The sequence below is a fragment of the Gavia stellata genome, chromosome 1, assembly GCF_030936135.1.
Source record: "Gavia stellata isolate bGavSte3 chromosome 1, bGavSte3.hap2, whole genome shotgun sequence".
Lineage (NCBI taxonomy): Eukaryota > Metazoa > Chordata > Aves > Gaviiformes > Gaviidae > Gavia > Gavia stellata.
In genome coordinates this window covers 132,115,850-132,141,994 of record NC_082594.1, presented here as the reverse complement: position 1 = coordinate 132,141,994, position 26,145 = coordinate 132,115,850, and the positions used below count along the sequence as shown (strand labels likewise).

Sequence of the window (26,145 nt, the reverse complement as noted above, 5' to 3'; positions counted from 1 at the left end):
GCATCCTTGAGGAACAGCATCACATTTAAGGATACATCGAATGACACCAGTTTTGCACAGATACTGAAAGATATTTTTCATGTTAGCAGTTGCATGTAGCCTGACAAAACTGATACTACAGGCAGGCTAGAGCAACCCTCAGTCAGAGGAACAGCAAAAATGAAGAGTAAACCAGAAGTACGTCTGTATCCCGGCACCCAAATGAAGCAAAACTGTGGCAGCATCACAGCGTCCAGCATCTAAACCCATTAACACCTCTGCTTTGTTACTGGACACGAAAGGAGCTAACAGACAATAACCTGCGAGACCATAAACTGACCTCTGAGATCACATTGTCTGCAGCACCAGTGAGTCAGTCTGTTATCTGTGTCCTGCAGACGAACGGTTCACGCTAGCCTGGAAAGTCTCCCTTCTGTCCGAAGTGCTCTGGAGTCCCTTCCCCTCCACCCTTGCCTCCCATGCTGGGCAGCACCGAAATACCCTGGACGGAGGTTTCTGGCCTCCATTCACGCCCGAGTGAAAACACCGACGGAGTACCAGGGTGAAACGATGTCACGCTTCGCTCTTCTTGTTACCTTGGAGGAACAGGTCTCTGCCAAAAGTGAAACCAAGAAAGAGCTGTGGGCCTGATAAAAGCCTGGGCCAGGGAGGCTGCCTGCCAGGTGGAGGAGGGTGGGGCAGGGACTCTCTCCTGGGTCCCCAGGCTGGGACCCGAACCCCGCGTGACTCGGACCATGCACAAAACTACAGAAATCGTTGAAACAGAGGCTGCGCCAGCGTGGTGCTGTGGGGGCGTAGAGCCCGCGTCGCCCAGTTGTCCTCAGAAGCAGAGCTGGGCAGGGGAGTGTGGAGGGTCCTCTGGGTAGTTTGGATTTCCCTAAGACGGGCACGGCACCCAAGCGAGGGGATGTTGCTGGCATTTTCCCCAACGGAAGTGCGCTGTGGGGTTGTTTGGGGTGGTTGACGCCCATCAGCAGGTAGGGAAGGTTATATTACACAGATCTGGCTGCAATTGTTGCCAAGCGAAGCGCTGTAAACTCAAAAGAGTCAGTTAAACTGGGTAAGTAATCAAACCACCGTAAGGTAGGGCAACTTCCAGGTTTAAAGCAGCCAAACAGCTGGAAATCTATCTCGCGGTGTTATCATCAAAGGAAAACATTTAGAAGTCTGGTTTTTTTAAATCCATTTAATCTACTTGGCCCTCACAAACACTAAAAACACCTTAATCATAATCGCTTATATCCTGCGTGGATTTTCTTAGAGTGAAAATTAAGGTTTCTGCTGACTGAGAAACTTCAAGTTTCAAAGAAAAAGGAGTTAGGGGCGAGGTGGGGAACCTTGGGGGCATTCATGATAAAAATGTGTTCAGGTGTCGCACAGAGGAAGATTTCAGGGGAGCGGTGGCTCGTTGGGAAGCTTGGTGCTTTCGTGAGCGAGGCTCTGGGGTGCGCGTTGCCTAACCAGTAGCGAACAGCCCTCTCCGGATTGTAACCCTGCCAGCAAGATCGTCGGGGGGCACCTGTAGAGACAGCCCCAGTAACTAACTCCCTTTGCGGGGCCTTCGCCCGCGTCCGACCTCTCACCAAACCACCGGAAGAAAGAGGTACATGCGGAGTCCGGCCCTCACTGGCTGGGAACGGGCTGCTCCGCACGGGAATTCGGTGCGGCTGTCCGCCTGGCTCCTATTAGAGAGGATTACGGCTGTCAGCGCACAAAAGAGGGAATGAAAAGTCCCGCGGGGGTCCGCGTGAGTTTGGCGGTGGCGTTATCCACCGTACGTTTCTGTAGGGCTGGATATTCCGTTACGCTCGATCCATGTGGAGGATGGATAGCATCTGTGGAATAGTAGCGTGGCTTCTCCCCACTGCTTTTCCTCCGTGGAGCTGAGATAAACGATAACGTCATCGTCATTCAGGCGAAGGTGTACAGACAGGGATAGCGCACGTGTGCGTACTGCGGGTGGCTGGAGGGCGCGTGGGATTTCTATACGTGCTAGAAGGTGAATAACGCAATGGTATTTTGGGACGTACGGTGTAGTCTTTGCTGGCAAGGTGGGAAGGAGGTGCGCGGGAGGGGTGGCTCGTGCGGCGGAGTGGCTGCGCGCGTATTTGGTGTTGCGGGACCGCGCTGGAGCACATGGCGGTGATGGGCATGCAGAGGAGATGGCGGAGCGTGACGGTATCTCAGCAGAGACGTGCAGGCGCGAGGAGGTGGGCTGCGCGAGCAGGTAGGGGAGAGTTTGCTGATAGTCCGAGACACTCGGGCACGCGGCAGAGGCGGTGGGATGGCATTACGGAATACCTGCATGCCCGGCGTATGCGTGGACATAATTTTTGGCATGGTTTGGCAGACAAAGCACGGATCGCGTTACGGGATCTGTAATGACCTGTCGCAGTCTGTAACAGTAAATCCTCCACTTGTGTGCCGGGATGTTTCACTGCGGCGGGACAAAACGTGCACATGCACCTTCAGGCACGGGGCAGCGGGGGCGTTCGTTTGAGGAGGAATGAGCGCCGTCGTTGACACCCGCGTGTTTACCGGGAGAGATGGACAGGACCGTGACGCTTTGTTGAGATTGGTGGTGTTATGAAGATGCTAAACGGGGGATAGGTGGCCTTGTGGGATGCGATTTTGTTTGATGAGAAATTAACGGTACAGTTGCACGCGTGTAATTGGGGTACGTTTGTACCTGTGGACTGTTTAGGTCCATATAAAGTGATGATGGGCTTCCTGGCGGAGGGCCGCAGCAGGGAGTGGCGTGCGGTGCTAGGTATGGGGTGAGAGGGAGGAGCGGAGCACGGGGAGATGCCGTGTCTCCTTGGGGTATAGATGGCTCCGCAGGTACCAGCCGTCGGGAAAGGAGGAGGCCTCGCGTCGCAGGCGGGGAGGCTGTGAAAGGGCTCCCTGCATACACGCACGCTGGAGGTGGCCGCGCTGCGGGGCATCGCAGGCTGGGGATGGATAGCCTTGGGGGGCCCTGTGGGCCGCTGGGCAGGGCGTGCGGGACGGGGTGTCGCGGGCTGGGGATGGATAGCCTTGGGGGGCCCTGTGGGCAGCTGGGCAGGGCGTGCGGGACGGGGTGTCGCGGGCTGGGGATGGATAGCCTTGGGGGGCCCTGTGGGCAGCTGGGCAGGGCGTGCGGGACGGGGTGTCGCGGGCTGGGGATGGATAGCCTTGGGGGGCCCTGTGGGCAGCTGGGCAGGGCGTGCGGGACGGGGTGTCGCGGGCTGGGGATGGATAGCCTTGGGGGCCCTGTGGGCAGCTGGGCAGGGCGTGCGGGACGGGGTGTCGCGGGCTGGGGATGGATAGCCTTGGGGGGCCCTGTGGGCGGCTGGGCAGGGCGTGCGGGACGGGGCGTCGTGGGCTGGGGATGGATAGCGTTGGGGGGCCCTGTGGGCGGCCAGGCAGGGCGTGCGGGACGGGGTGTCGCGGGCTGGGGATGGATAGCGTTGGGGGGCCCTGTGGGCGGCTGGGCAGGGCGTGCGGGACGGGGTGTCACGGGCTGGGGATGGATAGCGTTGGGGGGCCCTGTGGGCGGCTGGGCAGGGCGTGCGGGACGGGGCATCGTGGGCCCCAGCCCGGCACGCGTGAAGGCGCAAAGGTGCCGCAGGGGCCGTTCGCCCCTCGCGGGGCGGGGAAGGGGAGCGAGCGGGGCGCTTGGCCCCCAGCTCGGGGGCCCGGCGCCTCCGGCCGGGGAGGGTGGTGCCCGCTGCGGGCCGCCTGGGGCCTGTGTCAGCGGGCGGGCGGCGCGCCGGGGCCGGGCCCTTGACGGCGGCGCGGGGGGCCGGGCGGCGGGCAGGGCGGCGGGGCAGGTGGGGCGGGCTGGGCTGGGCTGGGGGGCGGCGGCGCGGCGGAGCCCCGCGGGCGGCGGGGCGGGCGGCCGCGAGTATTATGGGATGCCTGGCTGGACGGTGGCTCCCGGCGACTATTATGGGATGCCTGCCTGGGCGGGGGGGGGAGGGGGGTGACTATTATGGGATGTGCGCCCGGGGTGTGACTATTATGGGATGTTCTGGGGGTTACTACAGTGTGCCCCCCCCGCGCGCCCCACAGGAGGGACGCGCCTATTATGGGATGGCAGGCCGGGCGGCGCGCGTGCGGGCGAGGGGCCGCGCCGCGGGGGGCGCCCTGCCCCGGCGCGGGGTCCCGGGTGGGGGGTCGAGTATTATGGGATGCCGGAGCGAAGGGGTGCGAGCGTGGGGAGTATTATGGGATGTTTCGGGGGGAGGGGGGGCGGGGGGGGCGTATTATGGGATGTTCCCCCGCGGGAGGGGTTATTATTATGGGATGCCGGGCCGGGCAGTGAGTGGGAAGTTCTGAGGGGAGGGCGCGTATTATGGGATGTCTTGGGGGGGGGGGGTTGCCGGGGAGACGGAGGCGGAGCCTGTTGCCGGGGTCCCGGGCTTATTATGGGATGGAGGCGGGAGCGGGGCGGGGCCTGGCCGGGTTTTTTCCCCTTTAAGAGGCGGTGCCGGGGCCGGAGCCATTTTCCCTTCAGCAGCAGCGGCGGCGGCGGCGAGAGAGGAGCCGGGGTCTGGAGCCGGGTGAGGAGAGCCGGGAGGGGACGAGGGCGGGCGGGGCCTTCCGCCGCCTCCTGGGGCGTCCGTGCCGGCCGGCGCCCCTCTCCGCCGGGCGCCCCGTCGGCCCCCGGCCGCAGCCCTCCCGCTCGGGCCGCGCCGTCCCCGTCCCCCTGCCCGGGCGGCCGCAGGACGTTCCCTCCCTCCCCGACCCGACCCCGCGCCGGGGAGCGGCGGCCCCGCCGGGCCCCGCAGCCCCGGCCGGCGCCTGCCGCTCGGCCCCCGCCCCGGCGCCCGTCCCCGGGGAGAGGCGGCCCCTCGCCGCATGCGAGCCGGACTTCCCCGGCCCCGCCCCGCGCCCCCGCCCGGGCGACCGTGCCCCGCCGAGACGCTGCCCCCCCCCCCCCCCGCCGCCCCCGCCCTGCGCCGCGCAGCCCCGCTCCGGGCGGGGGCGCGGGTGCGGCGGGCAGCGGAGCGGGGCTGCCGGCGCCGCCGAGCCTGCCCGGCCTTTTGTGTGGGGCCGGCCCAGGAGGAGGAGGAGGAGGGCGACGCTGGCCTGCCTCTCCGGCCCGGGGCCGGCGCGCCAAGTTTGGGCGGGCGAGTCGGGGACTGCCGGCAGCCCCGGTTCCGCCGCTGTCCGCCGTACCGGGCCCCGCGCCGACCGCCTGCGCCTCGCTGACAGCGTCCCGGCGGGCCCAAGGTCCTCCTCGGGAAGCCCGGCTGCCTTCCCTGCCTCGCCGCCTTCTCCCGGCCCGAGGTGGGAATAACCGAGGGCGCCCGGCTGCAGAGGACCGGAGGATTTTCCTACAGGACAGCTGTTTCGGCTGCCCTCGCCGGGGACGCGTTGCTGACTCAGTTTAATATCTAGTGTCTTCAGAGCCTGCTTCATCGCAACTCTGAGCTGATAGTTGCTGCCAGCGTTTCTATCATCCGCAGGCTCCAAATCCAGTGAAGTTGCTGTCTAAGCTTTCTCAGGGATCCTCTTGGTAGCACTATTGCTTGGGGAGACGGAGTTCAGGTCTGCTATAACTTTCTCTCTTTCTTTTGATGAAGTACTGGCCTGACTGCCAAGAAGACGGCACCCTGTAGAAGCCCAGGCCTCCCCCAGCTCGGAGGACATGGCATCGGGCATTGGATCTCCGTCACCGTGCTCGGGGGGCAGCGATGATGATGAGATGGAGATCCTGTTGAACAACGCTATCCCCCAGCATCCAGGTATGGAGAGCCTGCAGGGCGTGCATCTGGAATGGGGGTGATGCCGGTCGCAAGCTCAGTATGTGAAATATATGACGTGCCGGGGAGCGTCATTTTTTTTTTTTACTGCGAGTCAGGCGTATGTTTTGGATTTTGATATCCGAGTCCTAGGGTTACTTCAAACAGTGAGGCTCATGGCTTTGTGTCAGGTGGAGCTGACTTTGTTCCAAGCCGTTGCAGGTTGTCGGGGCCCGTGCTTCGAGGAGGCGTAAGGGGTGGAGGCAGAGCGTCCAGTTCTGACAGGGTACCCAGATGCCTGCGAGTTTCCTATTTTGTGAATGGGGAGGGGGGTAGTATGTGAAAGGGCAGGGTGCCTGGCTTGCTTTCATCTGGGAACTCAGACCGGCTGACGTCCAGAGCAAACTGCCCTGGGCTGTTGCATGACCCACTTTCCTTCATCACCACACCCAATTATTGAGGTTTCTTGTGGTTCTTGCTCCGTGCTGCTTGCTCACCTTTGCTTTTCTTGTAGTCTTTGTACCTTGCCGTTGCCCTCGTGTTTGCATCCTCATCATCAACATGAGACTTGAGTTAGAGCCCTGGGTACGCTTCTGTTTTGGGCTTGTTGTTGTTGTTGTTGATGACTTGGTCTGTGGACCTACATCTGGATTCTCTGCTTCCATGGGAAAAGGAATAATGTGTATACAGATGTGCTGGATTGTAAGACAAGTTTGAGTTTTCCTACTACCTCACGCTGTAGTGTCGTAGCGTCATATAAGAGAAATGTTGCAATGGGAAAGGGAAAATGGTGGTGTGGGCTTTTTGGTTTCTTGTTTGTTTGGCCTTTTTTTCATTGAGCTTTGGCTCTAGGGTTTTCTGGCACCTCTGAAACCTTAGGCAGAAGGGGACTGTCAGTAAGCCTTGTAAGGAAAATGTTGGTGAAGAAAAACTGTTAAAATCCCTGCAAACTGGAGAGCTTTAGGTAAGACGTTAGAAAGGATGGGACGCTAGAGGCTCTGAATCAGAACTTGGGGGAGAAGAAGAGGTGGGATCCCTGAAGGACCCGGTGTTGCAGGACCGTGGGAGTGGAGAGACATCCATCACTTGGGAACATGGCAGGGGCCAGGCGCGGAACCCCGGGTTCCGAGAGCTCGACCTCTGCCGTTTCACCCCTGGCTGCGGTAGCTCTTCTGACCTGTGGCTTCCTCCATCCTGCCCAGCTCCTGTGGTCAGGAGGCCATTTTCCCTGGGAGGGAGAAGGAGCGACTCTGGCTGTGTGCGGTGGGCGGGGCGGCAGGGGAGGGCGGGTGGCCCGGCGGCTCCCGCAGCCTGCCACAAAGGGAAGGGCTGTCTGGCCTCCCCTGCCCCTCGGGCGGGGGGCAGGCAGGGAAGGGGGGGCATGCACAGATGGGAGCCTGCGGCGGTGGGGAGCTGGCATGTGTTCCTCTGGCTGGGCAGCGAGCTTGCTAGCTGTTGGCGCAGAGGGGAAGGGGTTGGGGGAAGGCTGTGTCAAATCCGGATCGGAATAGAGTTGCTGAGTAACAGCTTTCCTATGGAGGAGGACAAGTAGTGGCTTACTGGCCTGTGTTTTGCACGGGGCTGTCGGACCCTTGGTGCTGCTGAAGAGGCTAGGTAGTTGTGGGTTTCTCTCCTGGAGACCCGTGGACTGAAGCAGTATCCTAGTCAGGTTCTCCAGTGTATTCCTCATTTTGACTCCTTTAGATGTGGCCATCTGTTCTATGCTCTTTCCTCTTCTCGTTGGGTTATGGCAAACTTCTGGTCCCCAAGATCAGAATGCAGCTCTGCTTGGAGAAGGAATATTGTGGAAATGAGTGGTGTTCGGGAGAGGGTGAAAACCACCTGCAGTGGTTAACTTACAATATGATTACCTAGTATTCGTTGTGAACAGTAACGGAGTAAGCGGTTGTAAACACGTTTGTTTTTCTAAGTGTGTAGCAAGAAGTAGGCAAGTTGAGTGATCTCTACGAGAAGCGGGTTATGCTGTAGTGCACAGATGGGGTTTGAATGAGACATGTTGCCTCTTCCCCTCCAGAGCCTGAAGAAGAGCCAGAAGAAGAGCTTCTGTCAGAGGCTGACACCCCCAAAATCAAGAAGAAGAAGAAGCCCAAGAAACTAAAGGAACCCAAAGTGCCCAAGCTCAGCAAGCGTCAGAAGAAGGAGGTGAGGAAAAGGATGCCTATGGTCATGCTCTAAAATATGGGTATGTGGGGTGAGGGTGCTTACTGCTGTTGTTGGCCTGTGGCAGCAATCCTTTGTATGAACCCTCTAGAGCTCGGGGAGAGTGTGGTGTTTAGTGCTTATCCAGGGTGTTTTCTCACAGCTGCCTGATCTTCTCTCTCCCTCCCCAGCTGGGGGACAGCTCTGGTGAGGGGAATGAGTTTGTGGAGGAAGAAGAGGAGGTTCTGCGCTCTGACAGTGAGGGCAGTGACTACACTCCTGGGAAGAAGAAAAAGAAGAAATTAGGGCCCAAGAAGGAAAAGAAGAACAAAGCCAAGCGCAAGGAGGAGGAGGAAGAAGAGGAAGAAGATGATGACTCGAAGGTGAGAAGCTACCCTGCTGACTGACTGCTTGCTCCTCATTCCCATGTATCTGATTTTGGGGATCATTATGCTCTCCATTTGTGATGGCAGATGGAGTTGTGGCTGTTCAGTGTCCTCTTCCTCCACTAGACCTGCTTGACTTGACCATTTTCCCACCTTGCATTCCTTCCCCTCTTCTGCCTTAAATACACCTAGAATGTATATTGAATCCAAAGACTTTTCCCACCTCCACCGAGGCTGTGTCCTATGGCAGTGATAAGCGGACAGGGGGAAAAGAATCCCCTGGTCCTGACCCATCGGGTCATCCGTAGATGTGTGGAGGTTCCGCTCTTGCCTAGAGCGGAACTAGAGCTTTTTCTCAGAGTTGCTGCGATTCTCTTTGCACAGGAGCCAAAGTCGTCTGCTCAGCTCCTGGAAGATTGGGGCATGGAGGATATTGACCATATCTTCACAGAGGAGGATTACCGCACTCTCACCAACTACAAAGCTTTCAGCCAGTTTGTCAGGTGAACTGCAAGCCTGCACTTGGAAGGACTCTGGAGCAAAAAAAGAGATGGGACGAGGACTAGGTTCCTTGTTTTTTGGAACCTCAAGGCACACTAGAGACACTAGCATCCTACCTAGAGCAAAAACTGAAGCAATAGTAAAATAATTGATCCGCGTCTTTTTTGTTTTCAGTGATCGAGGTGATGCAAGTCCTTGCTCCCAGTCCCCTTTCTTCCCTAGTACGCTAAATTCCATTTAACTTTCCAAGCCCCTGAGCGTTTGCATCCTCCACACAGAATGAAGGATGGGAGTGGAGAGATTCATTGGCTGTTGAGATCAGAGATTAGAAAGGAATGTAGTTTGAGATAGAGGTGCTGATGGGGGTGGCGACGGGGAGGAATAATGATCTAGATTTCAGGGTGGTTCGGTAACTCTTTCTTTCTTCCTTAACTGTACACAGGCCGCTTATTGCAGCCAAGAACCCTAAAATAGCAGTGTCGAAGATGATGATGGTACTGGGAGCCAAATGGAGGGAGTTTAGCACAAACAACCCCTTCAAGGGAAGTTCAGGTGCATCTGTGGCAGCTGCTGCAGCTGCAGCTGTTGCGGTAGTGGAGAGCATGGTGACAAATGTGGATGCTGTCCTGCCGCAGCCCCCTGTAGATGTGCCACTCAGGAAAGCCAAGACAAAGGAGGGCAAAGGTGAGATGAAGACTCTGGCAGGATGGTGGAGGGTGAGTGGTGTCAAGGCAGTAGTCCTTCTGACTTGCAGGCTCCTCTGTTCCCAGGACCCAATGCCCGGCGGAAGCCAAAGGCCAGTCCTCGTATTCCTGATATCAAGAAACCTAAAACAAAGAAGGTGGCACCTCTGAAAATCAAACTGGGAGGATTTGGTTCCAAGCGTAAAAGATCATCAGTAAGTGATGCTCCTTCCTTAACCTTCTGAGGAGGAGGTGATGATGTGCTAGAAATGCTGGGATGCATGTCTGATTGCTGCCCCCAGCATGCGTGCCTGAGTAACATAGCTTTTTTTCTTACCTACCTCAGAGTGAAGATGATGATCTGGATGTGGAGTCAGACTTTGATGACGCCAGCATCAACAGCTACTCTGTTTCAGATGGATCTACAAGCCGTAGTAGCCGCAGTCGCAAAAAACTCAAAGCTGGGAAAAAGAAAAAGAAAGGTATTGATGCTTGCTGTCAGTTGGAGACAGAAGCACAGCTAAGTGTGTGTGGAAAGATTAGGGGAATGTCTGGGCAGAATTTGGATATTTAACAGCATGCTTGAGGGAGGAGAATTGTTTGTGAAGGAGTAACCCGATACTATTTTTAGTAAGGAAAAGGTTTTCAGGAGTTCTTTTTGACCTTGGTAGGGGAACAGCCACAGTGCTGAGTTTTCCTGGCCTCGACTACACCTTTAGTTCCATGGGTGGAAGGAGGCACAAAGGGGCTTGTTTACCCCTGTTCTGGCTCTTGCTCCCTGCCCTGTTTACTTGCTAGATAGAGCAAGAGTTTTGGATTCTGGATCTCTATATTACTATGTAGGCTGTTGGGAGAGTACCCTCCCTTGCTGTGGGAAGCCTGTGCCTGTGGCTTGTACTGCCGTAACTCCTCACCACCCTCTGCAGGTGAAGAGGACTCCACAGTGGCTGTGGATGGCTATGAGACTGATCACCAGGACTACTGTGAGGTGTGCCAGCAGGGAGGAGAAATTATTCTGTGCGATACCTGCCCTCGTGCCTACCACATGGTTTGCCTGGACCCAGACATGGAGAAAGCCCCAGAGGGCAAATGGAGCTGCCCACACTGTGTGAGTACTGGATTTCCCCCAAACTGTCCAAGAGATCATGGAGGGGGACGCCAAGTGACTTGGGGCTGCTCTTCTGCGGTAATAAAATAATCACAAATGTGTGACTTTGGTTTTCTGATTTCCCTGTCCTATAGGAAAAAGAGGGCATTCAGTGGGAAGCAAAGGAGGATAACTCGGAAGGTGAGGAGATCCTGGAGGATGTGGTGGGGGATGCTGAGGAAGAGGATGACCATCATATGGAGTTCTGTAGAGTCTGCAAAGACGGGGGAGAGCTGCTGTGCTGTGATGCCTGTCCTTCATCCTATCACATCCACTGTCTAAATCCCCCGTTGCCAGAGATTCCCAATGGAGAATGGCTGTGTCCTCGCTGCACTGTGAGTTTCTGCTAGTACCATTCTCCTATTGCTGCAATAAATGATCCCTCTAATCCCTTTGGATCATCATATTTTCCCAGAAATGCTTAGTCCTCCAAAGACTATCTCCTCTCGCGCTTTTGTCATAAAACATCAAGTCCTGGCTTTTTGTGGCTGGACTGCGCCGTGTCGATTGGCTGCTTTCTCCAGACAGCAGGAAGGGCAGGGTTACACCCACCGAGTCTCATGAGGTTTGCCCGTCTGCAGTGTAGTTGGGCAGTTTTGGGTCCAGGATGCCAAGGCTCAATTTTCTTGGATCCTGTATGTATGTAGAAGCAGGAGAATTGACTGCAAGCAAATTCAGTGCTTAAAAAAATATTTCAAACTGACGCTGACCCTAACAGGTTCTTAGCACTCCAAGCTCTGTAATGCCAAGCCCTTTCTTAGTAGATGGTTGGGAGAAATGTCATGCTTTTCCAGGAAGTTCTTGAAATGAAATATTATAAATCGTGTTAGGTGCCTTCGTTAGGTGATAAGGACTTTTAAGATGATGAACAAAAAAAGCTGCTTCAGGACGCGTCCATGTGCTGGGCCGATAGTTCTACAGCAAAATATTGTCTGTACAAACTTTCATTGGAGTTGTGGTTGGATAGACTACTGGGCTCGTCAAGCCTAGCAATTTCTGTATTTATGTAGAATTTCTGAATTGGTGCGGCCCTGGGGAGACAACTAAATTGAGATACTGAATTCAGTTTGGGGTTTGTCAGTCCTAGAAAAAAAGACAAACTGGAGAAAGTTCAAAGAAATGCTGAAGATAAGAGGATGAAAGCTTCCAAGTCTGAAAAGCAAATCCCTTCTGCGTAGTAAAGCTATAACTAAGGAAGAGAACTGTGACTCTGTGTTTCTACTCCTCAGCGCTTGCGTGTTGGAGTATGTATGCTCTGATGTAACAAGCTCTGTTTAACTTCTCAGTGCCCGGCTTTGAAAGGAAAGGTGCAGAAGATCTTGATCTGGAAATGGGGTCAGCCCCCGGTTGGCCCCCCACCACCACGTCCGCCTGATGCAGACCCTAATGCTCCTCCCCCTAAGCCTCTGGAGGGTCGACCTGAAAGGCAGTTCTTTGTCAAATGGCAGGGCATGTCCTACTGGCACTGCTCTTGGGTGTCAGAGTTGCAGGTGAGTGGAGGACTCTAACCATCTCATAAGGGTGGATAGCTGGAGAGAGATATTTCAGATAGTTGGGGGAGAAAACACCTACTAACTGCTCCTGTCCTGACTCCAGCTGGAGCTGCACTGCCAGGTCATGTTTCGTAACTACCAACGCAAAAATGATATGGATGAGCCACCCTCAGGTGACTTCGGAGGGGAAGAGGAGAAAAGCCGAAAGAGAAAAAACAAGGACCCCAAATACGCTGAGATGGAGGAGCGCTTCTATCGATACGGGATCAAGCCTGAGTGGATGATGATCCACAGGATCCTTAATCACAGGTAGGGGAGGTAGCAAAGAGGATTTTCAACAGAGACCTTAACACAGGGCTAAGGGAGAGCAGATGAGCTAAACTGCAGTAGGACTGGGGGAAACAGTGGGAGTTCTTTTGTTGGTATGACAAACGCTGTTCTTTTGTTGCTTCATTAAGGGATCCTTTCCTTCTCTCCCATTTGAGTGGATTGGGTGAATACTGTCGTTTCACTGTGCTTAAGACTCTGTTTTTTTCCACAGTGTGGATAAGAAGGGCAATGTCCACTATTTGATTAAATGGAGAGACCTACCCTATGACCAGGCATCCTGGGAAAGCGAAGATGTGGATATCCAAGACTATGATCTCTACAAGCAAGCCTATTGGAATCACAGGTAAGAGAAGTATTTAGAGTTTGTGTTCCTTTCCCTTCCCTCAGGAGAAAATACTGGAGTATGTCAGCCCCTAGCACCGGCTGGATTAACATACGGAGGTAGCCAAGAAGCATCGTCTTGTTGCTGACTCCTTTGGGCAGGGACCTTGTGCCTCTCCACCAGTTCAGGAAGGCTCCAGCCCTGTTGAGCCTATTTGAGTTGGGTGATCGCCCTGCTATTCTTTGCAATAGTTTTCCCTCGATCTGTTACAAAAGCCATTAAACTTGCACGTTCTTGGGACTGTCTCTGCATAGGGAGCTGATGAGAGGTGAAGAGGGCAGGCCGGGTAAGAAGTTAAAGAAAGTGAAGATGCGGAAACTGGAAAGGCCCCCTGAGACTCCCACAGTAGATGTAAGTTACTGTTTATTGCCTAGGAGCCATCTGATAGAGCTGGTTATTTTGGGGAGGGAGGCAGGTAAATAGGAAACTGAAGGGTGAAGAGCATATGGTTTAGAGTTCCTTCCTGGCCCAAAGAACGAATGGGTTATAGAGCTTTCAGACAAAAGCCCACCTTCTCCATTGGGTGAGACACTAGCTGGCGCTTAGTGAAAGGGTTTTACAAACAAAAAAAAAACTTCTTGGTGGATACCTTTTGGCCATTTGGGAACTTTGGTGCTAGTCTGGTCATCATCTGTGAAGTCTCATCTGCACTAGGGAATATATGGGTGACTGGAGAAGGAGTCTTGGTAGCTGTCTAGCCTAAGGTAAAGGATCTCAACTATTCCTTCTTTCCACCGTAGCCAACAGTGAAATACGACCGGCAACCGGAGTACCTCGATGTAACCGGCGGGACCTTGCATCCCTACCAACTGGAAGGACTGAACTGGCTGCGCTTCTCTTGGGCCCAGGGCACAGATACAATCTTGGCTGATGAAATGGGTCTGGGAAAGACTGTGCAGACAGCTGTGTTCCTATATTCCTTATACAAAGAGGTGAGAGCTGGGAGATAACTACCCAGGGAGATTCTGCCTGTGTTAGTGGTTGCGTTCATCTGATGCTCTTACTGACTCTATTCATAGGGCCACTCAAAGGGTCCCTTCTTGGTGAGTGCCCCACTGTCCACAATCATCAACTGGGAACGAGAATTTGAGATGTGGGCCCCAGATATGTATGTAGTGACCTACGTTGGGGACAAAGACAGCCGGGCCATCATCCGTGAGAATGAGTTCACCTTTGAGGATAATGCCATACGTGGAGGCAAAAAAGCATCCAGAATGAAGGTACAGAACTCTGCTGTAACGCAGGCCTGAACTGAAGGAAGAAATGCACTAGGCTGGCTTTCAGCAGCTGAGATTCAGATACTGTGATGTCCCTGGGAACTGATTATACTTGTAGTTTCCAAGGGGAAATAACTGCAAATTGATGACTAGTGGGCGTTTAGACTCGTGCTCTAGACTGCTTAAACACTCCTACTAGTCTGAACTAATTCGGTACTGGAAAAAGAGAGTTGACTAACACTGACCGTAGGCAAGTCCCTCTATCTCTTCTGCTTAATCTGTGAAGTGGTGCATCATTACTACAGATCTAAGTCAATGTCAGAACTGCCGTTGTATGAAAAAGGCAAACATACAAAAAAGTTTGAACTTCCTAATCTCTCTGAGGCACTGGCTGAGAGTGTGGCCATACCTAGACATCTGAGAAATGGCATTCTGTGCCCAGGCAGGAAGGAAGAGCCTGGTGGCTAGTTTTTGTAGAACTTTAGTCTTCCTAGTAAAAGAGGATGGGAGCTAAAGCTTTTCCAGTGGCAGACATAGGTAGACTCCTTTGCTTCCCTTGAAACTCAACTGCATTAAGTACTAATAGTAATTTAAAGTTCCACGATAAAAATACTTGATAAGTCTTAGCTTTTTGATGAGCCACTCTTCTCTAAATCTCATTTCCTTAATATGCCTCTCTTCGCTGCTTATTTGTTAAAATTCTCTGTTACTATATTTGGCAACTGTCCAGAAGTAGCAGGTACTGAGGGACTTGTGGGGACTTACACGTGTTAAGAGAGTAATGGGGGATTACAAGGCTGGAATGGTTTGGGTAGCGTTTTGAATCTTGTGACAGGAAACTTGTGGGTGTGAAAAGTTTTTGATGTGCTGTTTGACCAGGGCTCATTGGGGTAACTTGATGGAGAAACACTGCGTCTACTCTGTCCTGGGGCATTCCCCTATCCCGTTACCATGTTCATCCTTTTCCTTTGCAGAAGGAGGCTGCTGTGAAGTTCCACGTGCTTCTCACCTCCTATGAACTGATCACAATTGATATGGCCATACTAGGCTCTATTGACTGGGCCTGTCTCATTGTGGACGAAGCTCACAGACTGAAGAACAATCAGTCTAAGGTACAGAGAAGCATAGGTGGTTTATAGGCATGGCATATGTTGCCGGGGGGAATGAGCAGAGAGCGTTCAGAAGATTAGATAGCTGCTCCTAAGCACATAAGTTTGTCTGCCAAGTCTTAGTCATTGTTCAATAGTAAATTCGCTGTGTTATTTAAAAAAAATAAAAATCCACAGCCTTCATTTGGAGATTGATTATCATTGGCAACAACTTCACTTTCGTACATATCACTGGTTAAAATAGCTTTCTCTCTGGGTGCATAGGCAATTGGTGTACACTGGAAAGCAGAAGAATCCAGATGTCGTTGTTGCTCTCAAATACAAACTGGCTTCTCTGAAAGCAGATCATATATCTGCACCACCTCTATTCTGGAAAGGTTTGCCATACTGAGCGTAAAACAAGCTGCATGAGCACAATTATCCTGCTTCCGGAGTAAGATTGCTCTCTGCATTCATCTAGCCTTGTAGCAGAACTGATTAGATAGATATAGACTGATACAGAAAAGGGAGAGGTGGGCAGAGGTGTTCGAAAATGCCTGGCTAGATGCTGAAAGCCGTGTAGCTGCTTTTATATGAGGCTGCACCTTAAGCTTGTTTGAATTCAGTAGACTTGACTGTACTTTCTTAATCCAGCCCCTCCCTAAGCCCTTGTGCCTTAATTCTGGTATTGATTTTTCTGTCTTCAGCTGGGTTCTAGTGCTCAGTACGCTAAAAACAATTGTTATTGGAAATCTGGTTTTGTAGGTTCTTGGAGACTGTGTAAGACAAAATTGCCTCTTGATTTCTTTTTTTTTGTTTAAATGGCTTTAGCTTTTTGGCTCTTGGCGTGAGGCATCTTTCTGAGATGTCACAGCTGTGTAGTTACAATTGGTTATCCACCAAGACCATTAAATCTACCTTTTTCTAGAGCAGTTTCCTGTCCCGTAAGGACAGCTTCAGGTGTTTGGCTGCAAGACAGGTCAGATGCTTCTTGACAGATGGTGGTTACCTGCCAAAGTTTTGCAGATATAATCAGTAACTTCCATATCTGATTCCAAAAGGAGAATGTTTTTTGACTATAACCGTGTAGAAAGATAAATCCCTGTGGAGGTCACTAAAAGGATTGTTCTGGTGTGATAACCAAAACATAAGTGGTGGTGGGTTTCTCTGCTTTGTTTTTTTTTGTTTGCCATCTAGTACAAGCTACTCATTAAGTTTGACCTTGTATCATGCTAAGTGTGAAATAAGCAAAGAAATGGACAAGCTCCTGAATAAATTACTGCTTTATTGTCAATTTGTGCTGATAAACATGGTACACTTGTGCTTTTCAGCTCAGTACTTTAACTGCTCACTACCTCTGTCTGGAATTATTTCACTGTTGTGCAAACCAGCACAAATTACCTTCAAGACGCATTGGCAAACGCTTAGCTCTTTTTCTCCTCTGCTTGTTCAGAGCTCTGGAACATTGCCAGGATTGATATGAATAGAAGCGTGACTTAGCTATTTCTAGAATTCTCAAGACAGAGTAGTTGTAAGAATGTGGAACACTAGTTTAGCAAGAAAAACTATGTAGTATTGCAGTCTGGAAACGATTGGTGGTCTGAAAGAGCTCGTAACTTAAAAGAGCAAAGGAAACCTACCAGCACCTGATGGCTTGTAGGAGTTGCTGCAGTCATGTTTTAGCTATGCAGGACAATGATCCAAATGAGATCAGTCTACTGACCCTGACTGGAATGTGAACTACTTGGAGCTCTTGTCCAAACAGCTGATGTGATCTAAATTGAACCCTAGCTTGGTGTCAACTTTTTTCTAGGAGAAACCCTTTTTTGTATGCCTATGAGTTAATAAGCCTTTGACGTGTGTGTGTGTTGGTTTTGGGTTTTTTCCCACCATTTTTTTCCTGCTCTCTACTTCCCAGTTCTTCCGTGTGCTGAATGGTTACTCTCTCCAGCACAAGCTGCTGCTTACAGGAACTCCCCTGCAGAACAACCTGGAAGAACTGTTCCACCTGCTGAACTTCCTGACGCCAGAGAGATTCCAGTATGTCTTGCAGTGCAAGTCAGCCTGCCTGTCTTGTCACTCCTATCCCCTTCCTCGTTGGTGTGGGGTTTTTTGCTCTTTTTCCTTCGTGGCTTTTGCTGAGTGTCTGTTTCTCTGCAGTAACTTGGAGGGCTTCCTAGAAGAGTTTGCAGATATTGCCAAGGAAGATCAGATCAAGAAGCTGCATGACATGCTGGGCCCACACATGCTGAGGCGTCTCAAAGCTGACGTTTTCAAGAATATGCCATCTAAGACGGAACTCATTGTCAGAGTGGAGTTGAGCCCCATGCAGAAGTGAGTGTGAGGATGGAAGAGAGCACCTGCTGTTGAACTACTGTTGCTCTGTTCTGCTGTTTCAAAGAGGATGCTGAAACAGCCTCATCCTCGCTATAGGGCTTTGTGCACAGTGGATAGGAGGAAGATTTCCTGCTGCCACTATAGCTGAGGGAGGACTAATCCCGTGCTCTGATGTAAGGGATAAAGAGAGAGCGAATGCCACTGGCAGAGCCTAGGTAGCTGGCAGTTAACGCCAGGAGCTCTGCAGAGTTTAGCAAAAGGGTATGTTAGTTGTTCTCATGAGGGGTGTCTGAGTTGTGGTTTTTTTATTTTTTCTTTTTAGGAAATACTATAAATACATTTTGACAAGAAACTTTGAGGCACTGAATGCACGGGGTGGCGGTAACCAAGTCTCCTTGCTCAATGTTGTTATGGATCTGAAGAAGTGCTGTAACCACCCCTACCTCTTTCCTGTGGCTGCTATGGTAAGTGCAATCACTTACTCTGTATCAGTAAATTGCCTGCTGGCTGTTATCGGGGAGCCAGTTAGCTCCCTAGCGAAGCACGGAGGGGCTCCCCTTCCTCTCTGCTTCTGTGGTTTTTTTCATCCTGTCTATGTAGACCCAACATGCTGGAAGGCCTTTCCTTTTTCCAGTACCTTTGCATGACAGGTAGGAGCTGTCTTGTGACTCGTGCAAGATGCTGAAGACAGTAAGAGCAGGGACTAAGTCAGTAAGAAAGAGGAGGGCATCTGGGAGCCAAACTGCAAGAGAAGAGGCACAGGGTAGCACTGATGTTTCATATAAGTAGTGCTACACATTGTGGTTGTGCCAAGCTAAATGTCCAGATGTGAGTCAGTGTCTGATGAACACAGCTGGGGACTAAGACCAAGCTACATCACTTCAAGCTGTTTTCTTCCCCTGCCCCTTACTCCCTTTCTTTTCTCTCTTTCTTCTCAGGAAGCTCCAAAAATGCCAAACGGCATGTATGATGGTAGTGCTCTTATTCGAGCCTCTGGAAAGCTGTTGCTGCTCCAGAAGATGTTAAAGAACCTTAAGGAAGGAGGTCACAGGGTGCTCATATTCTCTCAGGTATATGGGGAAAAACCTTAAGGCTGGGAATTCTTTTTCTGAGAAAGGAGCCTGTTGATCTCGTATCCCCATGTCCCTCACTCTTTTGTGGTGGTGTTTTTCTGATACGCAGATGACTAAAATGTTGGACCTTCTAGAAGACTTTTTGGAACACGAAGGGTATAAATATGAGCGGATTGATGGAGGAATCACAGGGAACATGCGTCAGGAGGCCATTGATCGCTTCAATGGTACGGGGTCTCCTACTTTCTTTGCAAAATGCAAACTGTTGACTTGTATGCGCTTCTCGGTCAACATGGGATTGTTGTGGCCCGAGTCTTCCATCGCTCTCCTGGAATCTGAAATGAGTAGTGATTCCCCCTCAGGTGATGTGGGTCAGATACAAATCCTTGTTTGAGTAATGCACTCTCCCTTGATTACTTTTGTTCTCTCCTTTTATCTAAGCTCCTGGTGCTCAGCAGTTCTGCTTTCTGCTTTCAACTCGAGCTGGGGGTCTTGGTATTAACTTGGCCACAGCAGATACTGTGATTATCTATGATTCAGACTGGAACCCCCACAATGATATCCAGGTGAGTCTGAATGAGACCACTCACTATGGAGTAATCCTGAGGAAGAGGGGAAATGTAAAATCAGCAGGAGGAGTGAAGGAATGTGAGACTTCCCCTCTAGAAATTATGCAAAATTAGAGCAGTGAGGATGGGAAGTGAAATAGTGGAGGGTTCTTCCAGGGCCCAGCCTTCACTAGTGTTAAGAGCCAACATGAAGGCAACTGGGAAACTTGTGGAGGTAGGCGGGGTGTATCAGACTACTACTTGTGTAGCTCTAGACTGTTCTGAGCACATCTCTTTTCTAGGCCTTCAGTCGTGCACACAGAATTGGACAGAACAAGAAAGTGATGATATACCGCTTTGTGACAAGGGCCTCAGTGGAGGAGCGTATCACTCAGGTGGCCAAGAAGAAAATGATGTTAACTCATCTGGTAGTGAGACCAGGGTTGGGCTCCAAGACAGGCTCCATGTCCAAACAGGAACTTGATGACATTCTCAAATTTGGCACTGAAGAGCTCTTCAAGGATGAGGCTACTGAGGGGGGTGAGTGCCTGGGAGTAGAACATGAAGGAGGTGGGGAGGTCTGGCTCCTTATTTAGCGAGCAACTGTAGGCACAGTGCTGGTTATAGCTCTACAGAGAAGTCTAGGGTGGCATTCCCTGTCCTAGTCCCTTGGGATCCACACAGCAACTGTGCCTATGCTCTTCCTTCAGGGGATAACAAAGAAGGTGAGGACAGCAGTGTCATCCACTATGATGACAAAGCAATTGAGCGTCTTTTGGATCGAAACCAGGATGAAACAGAAGATACAGAACTTCAGGGCATGAATGAGTATCTCAGCTCCTTCAAGGTGGCCCAGTATGTGGTTCGTGAAGAGGAGATGGGGGTGAGTATGAGGAGGATGTCAGCTAGTATCTTCTGCTGAATGATGTAGGATCAGTTAAGCAAATTGAGCTCTTGATGCTTTTAAGGGCAAGCAGGCATGTATCTGCCCAGACAGGTTGGGATTTGGAGCGTAGGGCTCTGAATTCGTTACTTCTCTGTGGCAGGAGGAAGAGGAGGTTGAACGGGAGATCATTAAGCAGGAGGAGTCAGTGGATCCCGATTACTGGGAGAAACTGCTGCGCCACCATTATGAACAGCAACAGGAGGATCTGGCCAGGAATCTGGGCAAGGGCAAACGTATTCGCAAGCAAGTTAACTACAATGATGGCTCGCAGGAGGATAGAGGTACAAATCCACAGGAACCTGAGGGAGAAATGGGTGTAAGTATATGTTGCTGGGAAGTAACGGAGTAGCGTCTCAGGCTCACGTGCTGTTTTTCTTTCAGACTGGCAGGATGACCAGTCAGATAATCAGTCAGACTATTCAGTTGCTTCTGAAGAAGGAGACGAGGACTTTGATGAGAGGTCTGAAGGTAAGTTCTGGTGAAGCCAGAGTTCCTGGGTCCCTTTCTCTGAGTGTGGGAACAGCTGGGATTTGATTTGGGTGATTTATACACTTTGTGGTGCCGTTTTGCAAGGGAAATATTCACACAACAACATGCTGTGCATTGTCTCTCCTCCTTAGCTGCGTTTCTCTCTTCAGCAGCTCGTCGGCCTAGCCGCAAAGGCCTGAGAAACGATAAGGATAAGCCTCTGCCTCCCTTACTTGCCCGTGTGGGAGGGAACATTGAGGTACGTAGTACCAGGGTAGGCGTTTGCATCCTGGCTGCTTCTGTATGGCTCTTGCTGTATCTGTCTGTCTTCTTCTCCATTCTAGGTCTTGGGTTTCAATGCCCGCCAGCGGAAAGCCTTCCTCAATGCTATCATGCGCTATGGAATGCCGCCTCAGGATGCCTTCACCACTCAATGGCTTGTTCGGGACCTCCGTGGCAAGTCAGAGAAGGAGTTCAAGTGAGTCTGCATTAGGCAGGGATGGAAGACTGGCAACATCTAGTCCCTTTGGGGAAGAATGAGAATTGGGCCTTTTCTGGCCTTTCCTTAGAGACTACGTTTCCTTAACGTATTAGTTGATTCTTTGTGGGGGAATGAAGTATAAGCTGGTGGAGACTAGGGCGTTGTTCCTAGTTCTCTTCCTTGGACTCGACTCACCAGTCACCACAAGCGAATGCTTTTAGAGGAGTGGTGTGGCCATGCAAGCATGCAATGAATACTCTCCCTGAGTCCTTTTTGGGGTTATGGCTGTTTCTGGCTCAAGACCCTTGAGTCAGCTCTGTGTCCTTTATGTACGTAGTAATTGTGTCAGGAAATTCTCCCTTGAAGGATCCTAGAACTTGTGTTATGATAGGTGTTAAGAGTCTCGGGGTGATTTCCCTCATGTGTTGGAAGGGGTCTGATAACGCATGTCTCTAGCTAACTCGGTTTATAGTCTAATTGCTTGTCTCTTAACTGCTCCAGGGCCTATGTCTCACTGTTCATGCGCCATTTATGTGAACCTGGAGCTGATGGTGCAGAGACGTTTGCAGATGGGGTCCCACGGGAAGGTCTTTCTCGACAACATGTCCTGACTCGCATTGGGGTCATGTCACTCATACGCAAAAAGGTGAGCGCCTAGCAGAGCAAATGTAGCCTTCGCTCTCCGTACAACGTGTAGTCACTGGGGCCCTGAGCTAGTGAGTTACCTCTCTTTTCACAGCTGTTTTTGTTGTGTGCTGAGTGGTCTGTCTCTTCTGGTTTGAGGACGAGCTTTGTATGACTCCTCCAATAATAAGTCTCTCTCTCTCTCCCTCATGCAGGTGCAGGAATTTGAGCATGTGAATGGCCGTTGGAGTATGCCAGAACTGGCAGAGATAGAGGAGAACAAGAAACTTTCACAGCCAAGCTCACCCTCTCCCAAAACTCCAACTCCTTCGACGCCGGGGGATACGCAGCCAAATACACCTGCCCCTGTCCCTCCAGCTGGTGAGAGCTCCCCTCTTGTACAGTCCTGCGTCCCAACCTCATCCTGGCTGTTCCCCTCACCGGAGCCGTGGTGGTGGGGTCTGGGGGTGGACGCAGATCAACTTACCTCTCGTGTTAGGAGGGCTGCCAAAGGCATGAGCAAACCCTTAAAGGCAAGAGAGGACACTAGCTTTCTTTGGATGAGCTGATATCAGTCAGAAGAGAAGCCGAGTGTTTGTAGTGGGCAGGAAAAGGGGGGTCATCTGGAGTGATATTGGTCCCGTTTTGATGGGCCTAATCTCTGGGAGCGAAGGAGATGTGTGCTTGGTAACAGTGAGGGGAAGACTTTACTGATGGCTTCTCTTCTTCTTTTGTCTGCTGTGCTGCTCTGGGGTGGGGAATACATAGAAGAAGGAGTAAAAGTAGAAGAAGGAGCCAGTGCTAAGGAGCAAGGAGAGTCATCTGAACCAGAGAAAGAGCTCAGCGCCTCTGCTGCTGAAACAGAGGGCCCTATGGAGGTGAGTGTTGGGTTGCTTGTTTGCCTCATGCAATTGCAAATGTCTTTACTTCTGCCCCTTCTGTGTCCTTCAGCTCCTGAAGCAGAGGTGATTTAAAGATAACTCTCAGGTCCTCAGAATTGACCTGGCAGTTTTGTGCATTTTTGCTTTCCCAACTGTGGTGACTGTCTTCTGTTTCCATGCGCTGCTTTACCTCGCTTCTCATTGATTTCTGTCCTCAGCAGTGTGCCCAGCCTGTGGAGACGCCACCACAGGAAGCAAAATCCCCGGTGAACCCCACAGAGGTAGATGAAAAAAAAGTAGAGGAACCGGAGGTGAAGGAAAGACCGGATGAGCCAATGGAAGTAGAAAGCAAAGGTATCTCTAGGAAGGTTGTTTTATCCCTTGAACAGCAGTAAGACCCCCTCAAATACTATTTTCCTAAAGCTGCATCTTCTTTGCTTCAGCACTTCATCCTAAAGAAACAGGTGTAAATGTAGACAATGTAGTGGGGCTATTCCAGGACTTTGAACAGGGGGTTAGGGAACAGTATTAGATTTCCCAGGCTGAAGAACAAAACCTTGGACTTGCCGTGTTCCCCTATGTCTCATGTCCCCCTTCTCTCCTGCAGCTGATGTGGAGAAAGTGGAAGAGAGAGCACCTGTTGAGAATCCCCCTGAACCTCCTATAATCACTCTGGATGAGAAAGGTGAGTCATGATAATTCCATTCCCTTCCTTAACCCCTCTCCTGCAAGGATTCCTTGTGGGTCCAACTTGCTGTGGGTATCTTTCTAATTTCCTGTGTGTACAGATGAGAAAAAGGATGACGATAAGAGAGATGTGGTGATGCTGCAGAATGGAGAGATGCTGAAAGAGTCAGTAGATGAAAGGCACAAGAAGGCAGTAAAGCAGCGGTTCATGTTCAACATAGCAGATGGTGGCTTCACTGGTATGAGAAATCTTTATATGCTTGAACTTGCTTATATGCCCCGCTTGTGTTTGTGAAATAACTCTCAACTGTTCTGGTATCTCTTCCCTTTCCAGAGCTACACTCCCTGTGGCAGAACGAAGAGCGGGCTGCAACGGTCACAAAGAAGACCTACGAGATCTGGCATCGGCGTCATGACTACTGGCTCCTTGCTGGGATTATCAAGTATCCTTACCCTGATGGACCAGTTCTCTCCCCTTGCGCATAAACTGTCACGGTGAAGGTGACCGTCCTGGGTCTCACTGCTGGAGCACGTTAAGTGAGAGAGTGCTTTATCTCCTTTCACAGGAGTGAAAGTGATGGTGGGAGGAGGAGTTTCCTGCCAGCATAGTTAAGACTTAGCAGGACATAGTTCTCATTCCTTTTCCTTGGCTCCTGTTCCTCCCCTCTCTGCACCCCCTTTCCCCGCCCCCTCTTGAGAACTGTATCTGCCTGGGCTGTGTATTCCCTCGTTCTCACTGCCTTTGTTTGCCTGAGCTCATCCCATCTCAGTCATGGCTATGCCCGTTGGCAGGATATTCAGAATGATCCACGTTACGCCATCCTCAATGAACCCTTCAAGGGTGAGATGAACAGGGGTAACTTCCTGGAAATAAAGAATAAATTCTTGGCAAGGAGGTTTAAGGTAAGGATTTCTCTGCAGTGTGGCAAGTGCCTTTCAGCCAGCTGGACCTCTAAGAACAAGAGTTTGCTGTTCTGAGTTTCTGCTGAGAAAGTGAAGGCTTCTGCAGTGCCTTTTGCTTTGGGGGTGTGGGGGGGAAATAAGCAGTATCTCTTGGGATCATGCAGTAGCTCCACAATAGGAGCTCCCTTTTACTCTAGAAATGGTATTGGGGAGCTTGGTTCAGTGCTCTCTCCAAATGTTTATTGAACAACCGGTGTGCAGGAGGCTTAAGGTTCAAATGGCTGTTTCCATCGCCTCTTCTGCTCGGTGTGCTACAACCCACTCAATGTGCCTAAGCAGAACTTAAAAACACTGTATGGATTGGAGAAAGGGTTGTCTTCAGTCTCTGCCTCGACCTGTTTGGGAGTCACCATAGCTTAGTTCTGGGAGTGATTTAAGACCAACCCAAATAAAGGCCATGTAGTTCTCGGTCTTGGGGCAAAACATTAATTCAATGTAGTCTGGCTGATCAGTTCTGCGCTAACAGGATTCAGACCGATTTCTCCAAATGTCCATGACGTGCTTAACGTGCTTTTTAGACCCTTCCTAGAAGGTAGGCTGGGATACTTCTCACCCGGGTTCAAAGAGAAAGCTCCCTCCCCTTCTGCTCTCTAAAGATAGAGTACAATAGCAAACAACTTGGTCTTTAAAAAGAATCTGGGAAGGAATGAGAATCCTAGAGGACTTATGGTAGTCTTCTATTAAACTAGAGGTAGCCTGGTTTTCTTGTGTACCTGGCCTAGCTTAATGGAGCTGTGGATTGTTTTGGGCTCTTTAGGCTTTGCTCAATATTAACAGAAGCTGGTGAAAGGAGGTTCAGCTGCAGAATAATCGCACCTCGTGAGATGGTGGGTGGAGAGCTGGATCAGGAGAGACTGGGGGTGCAAACAGGCTGCTTTTTCAGCAGTTGCCGGAAGACTTTTCTCTCCTTACTGCCCCATCTTGCAGCTCCTGGAGCAAGCGCTGGTGATCGAGGAGCAGTTGCGGCGAGCTGCCTATCTGAACATGTCAGAAGACCCATCTCATCCGTCCATGGCTCTGAACACACGTTTCGCAGAGGTGGAATGCCTGGCTGAGAGCCACCAGCACCTCTCCAAGGAGTCAATGGCCGGGAATAAACCAGCCAACGCTGTGCTGCACAAGGGTAATGCAGCGTGTTAAACAAGGGTGGGATAGATGTTCAGCATCGCTGCTCTTCTCGCTGCGGGGGTGTCCCTTTCCCCTCCGAAATGGATGGATGTCCTTTTTCTCTTTCCAGTTCTGAAGCAGCTGGAGGAGCTTTTGAGTGACATGAAGGCAGACGTGACCCGTTTGCCTGCCACCATTGCCCGTATCCCACCGGTGGCTGTGCGCCTCCAGATGTCCGAGCGCAACATCCTCAGCCGGCTGGCCAACCGCAGCAGCGAGCCCCCCCCGCCGCCACCTCCCCAACAAGTACGTACCCTCCCCGGTCGGTAAATTACCTGGCGGGGAGGGGAAGCAGGGGCTCCGTGGGGAAACCGCCCGGGATTGAGCCTCGGATCATCTCCTCTCGCCTTGCAGGTGGCCCAGCAGCAGTGAGTCCCTGGCCCAGTGCTGTTGACCTTTCGGCCAAGCTGAAGTGACCCCCCCCACACCCCCCTCCCCTTCACACTCTACCCCTCTGCCTGACATTCCTGACTGGGTGCTGTTTCCCTCCATGGAAGCTGCTGCCGCAGGTCTGGGGGAGGAGAAGAAACTCCTTCCTCTGCAGCCAGCCCGTTGGAGCAAGGAGTGTGCTTAGGAGAGAGGGGGATGTATGACGGACTCTGTACATAGTGACTGGAGGCCGCAGCGCCATGTCTGTTACACGGAGAGCCTGGCTGCATTGCTCCCTGCCTCCGCCTGGAATTCCAGTTTTCGGTTTTAATTTTATTTTGGGTTTGTTTACTGAGACGAGTGCGCAGGCGAGACCAGGCAAGAGCCAGGACAGAGACAAAGCTACCTCCATCAAGATCCTTTTTAATACAGAAACTGACCGGACTTGTCCACTAATAAGCAGCTTGAAGACAAAAAAAAAGACA

At 51.7% G+C, this 26,145-nt stretch overlaps 1 protein-coding gene and 1 non-coding gene across 2 annotated transcripts; both read left to right on the top strand.

Moving 5' to 3' along the window:
- Nucleotides 1-4,513: 4,513 nt before the first annotated feature.
- Nucleotides 4,514-25,658, top strand: CHD4 (chromodomain helicase DNA binding protein 4). The gene is made up of 39 exons (XM_059828155.1): nt 4,514-4,544; nt 5,571-5,732; nt 7,765-7,892; nt 8,081-8,272; nt 8,660-8,778; nt 9,219-9,460; nt 9,547-9,674; nt 9,806-9,941; nt 10,386-10,567; nt 10,702-10,941; nt 11,893-12,096; nt 12,203-12,408; nt 12,641-12,772; nt 13,066-13,162; nt 13,552-13,743; nt 13,831-14,031; nt 15,003-15,140; nt 17,035-17,156; nt 17,277-17,450; nt 17,776-17,917; nt 18,392-18,523; nt 18,636-18,753; nt 18,968-19,092; nt 19,377-19,614; nt 19,785-19,957; nt 20,121-20,301; nt 20,402-20,488; nt 20,659-20,747; nt 20,833-20,966; nt 21,471-21,615; nt 21,809-21,974; nt 22,362-22,471; nt 22,696-22,829; nt 23,077-23,159; nt 23,263-23,400; nt 23,496-23,604; nt 23,932-24,064; nt 25,052-25,247; nt 25,362-25,658. Exons 2-39 carry the CDS (start codon nt 5,636-5,638, stop codon nt 25,559-25,561), a joined length of 5,763 nt encoding a protein of 1,920 aa, XP_059684138.1. The 5' UTR covers nt 4,514-4,544; nt 5,571-5,635; the 3' UTR covers nt 25,562-25,658.
- On the top strand, nt 22,002-22,141 carry LOC132318792 (small Cajal body-specific RNA 11). The gene has a single exon (XR_009484396.1). It is a non-coding gene; the product is annotated as a small Cajal body-specific RNA 11 (non-coding RNA).
- Nucleotides 25,659-26,145: the final 487 nt, after the last annotated feature.

What these genes read in the sequence shown, in the direction of transcription:
- CHD4 (XM_059828155.1), top strand. Translation starts at nt 5,636, where the DNA reads ATGGCATCGGGCATTGGATCTCCGTCACCGTGCTCGGGGGGCAGCGAT. An exon ending in GCTTTCAGCCAGTTTGTCAG is followed by an intron (nt 8,779 to 9,218) that starts GTGAACTGCAAG and finishes AACTGTACACAG; the next exon opens with GCCGCTTATTGCAGCCAAGA. An exon ending in CACAGGATCCTTAATCACAG is followed by an intron (nt 12,409 to 12,640) that starts GTAGGGGAGGTA and finishes TTTTTTCCACAG; the next exon opens with TGTGGATAAGAAGGGCAATG.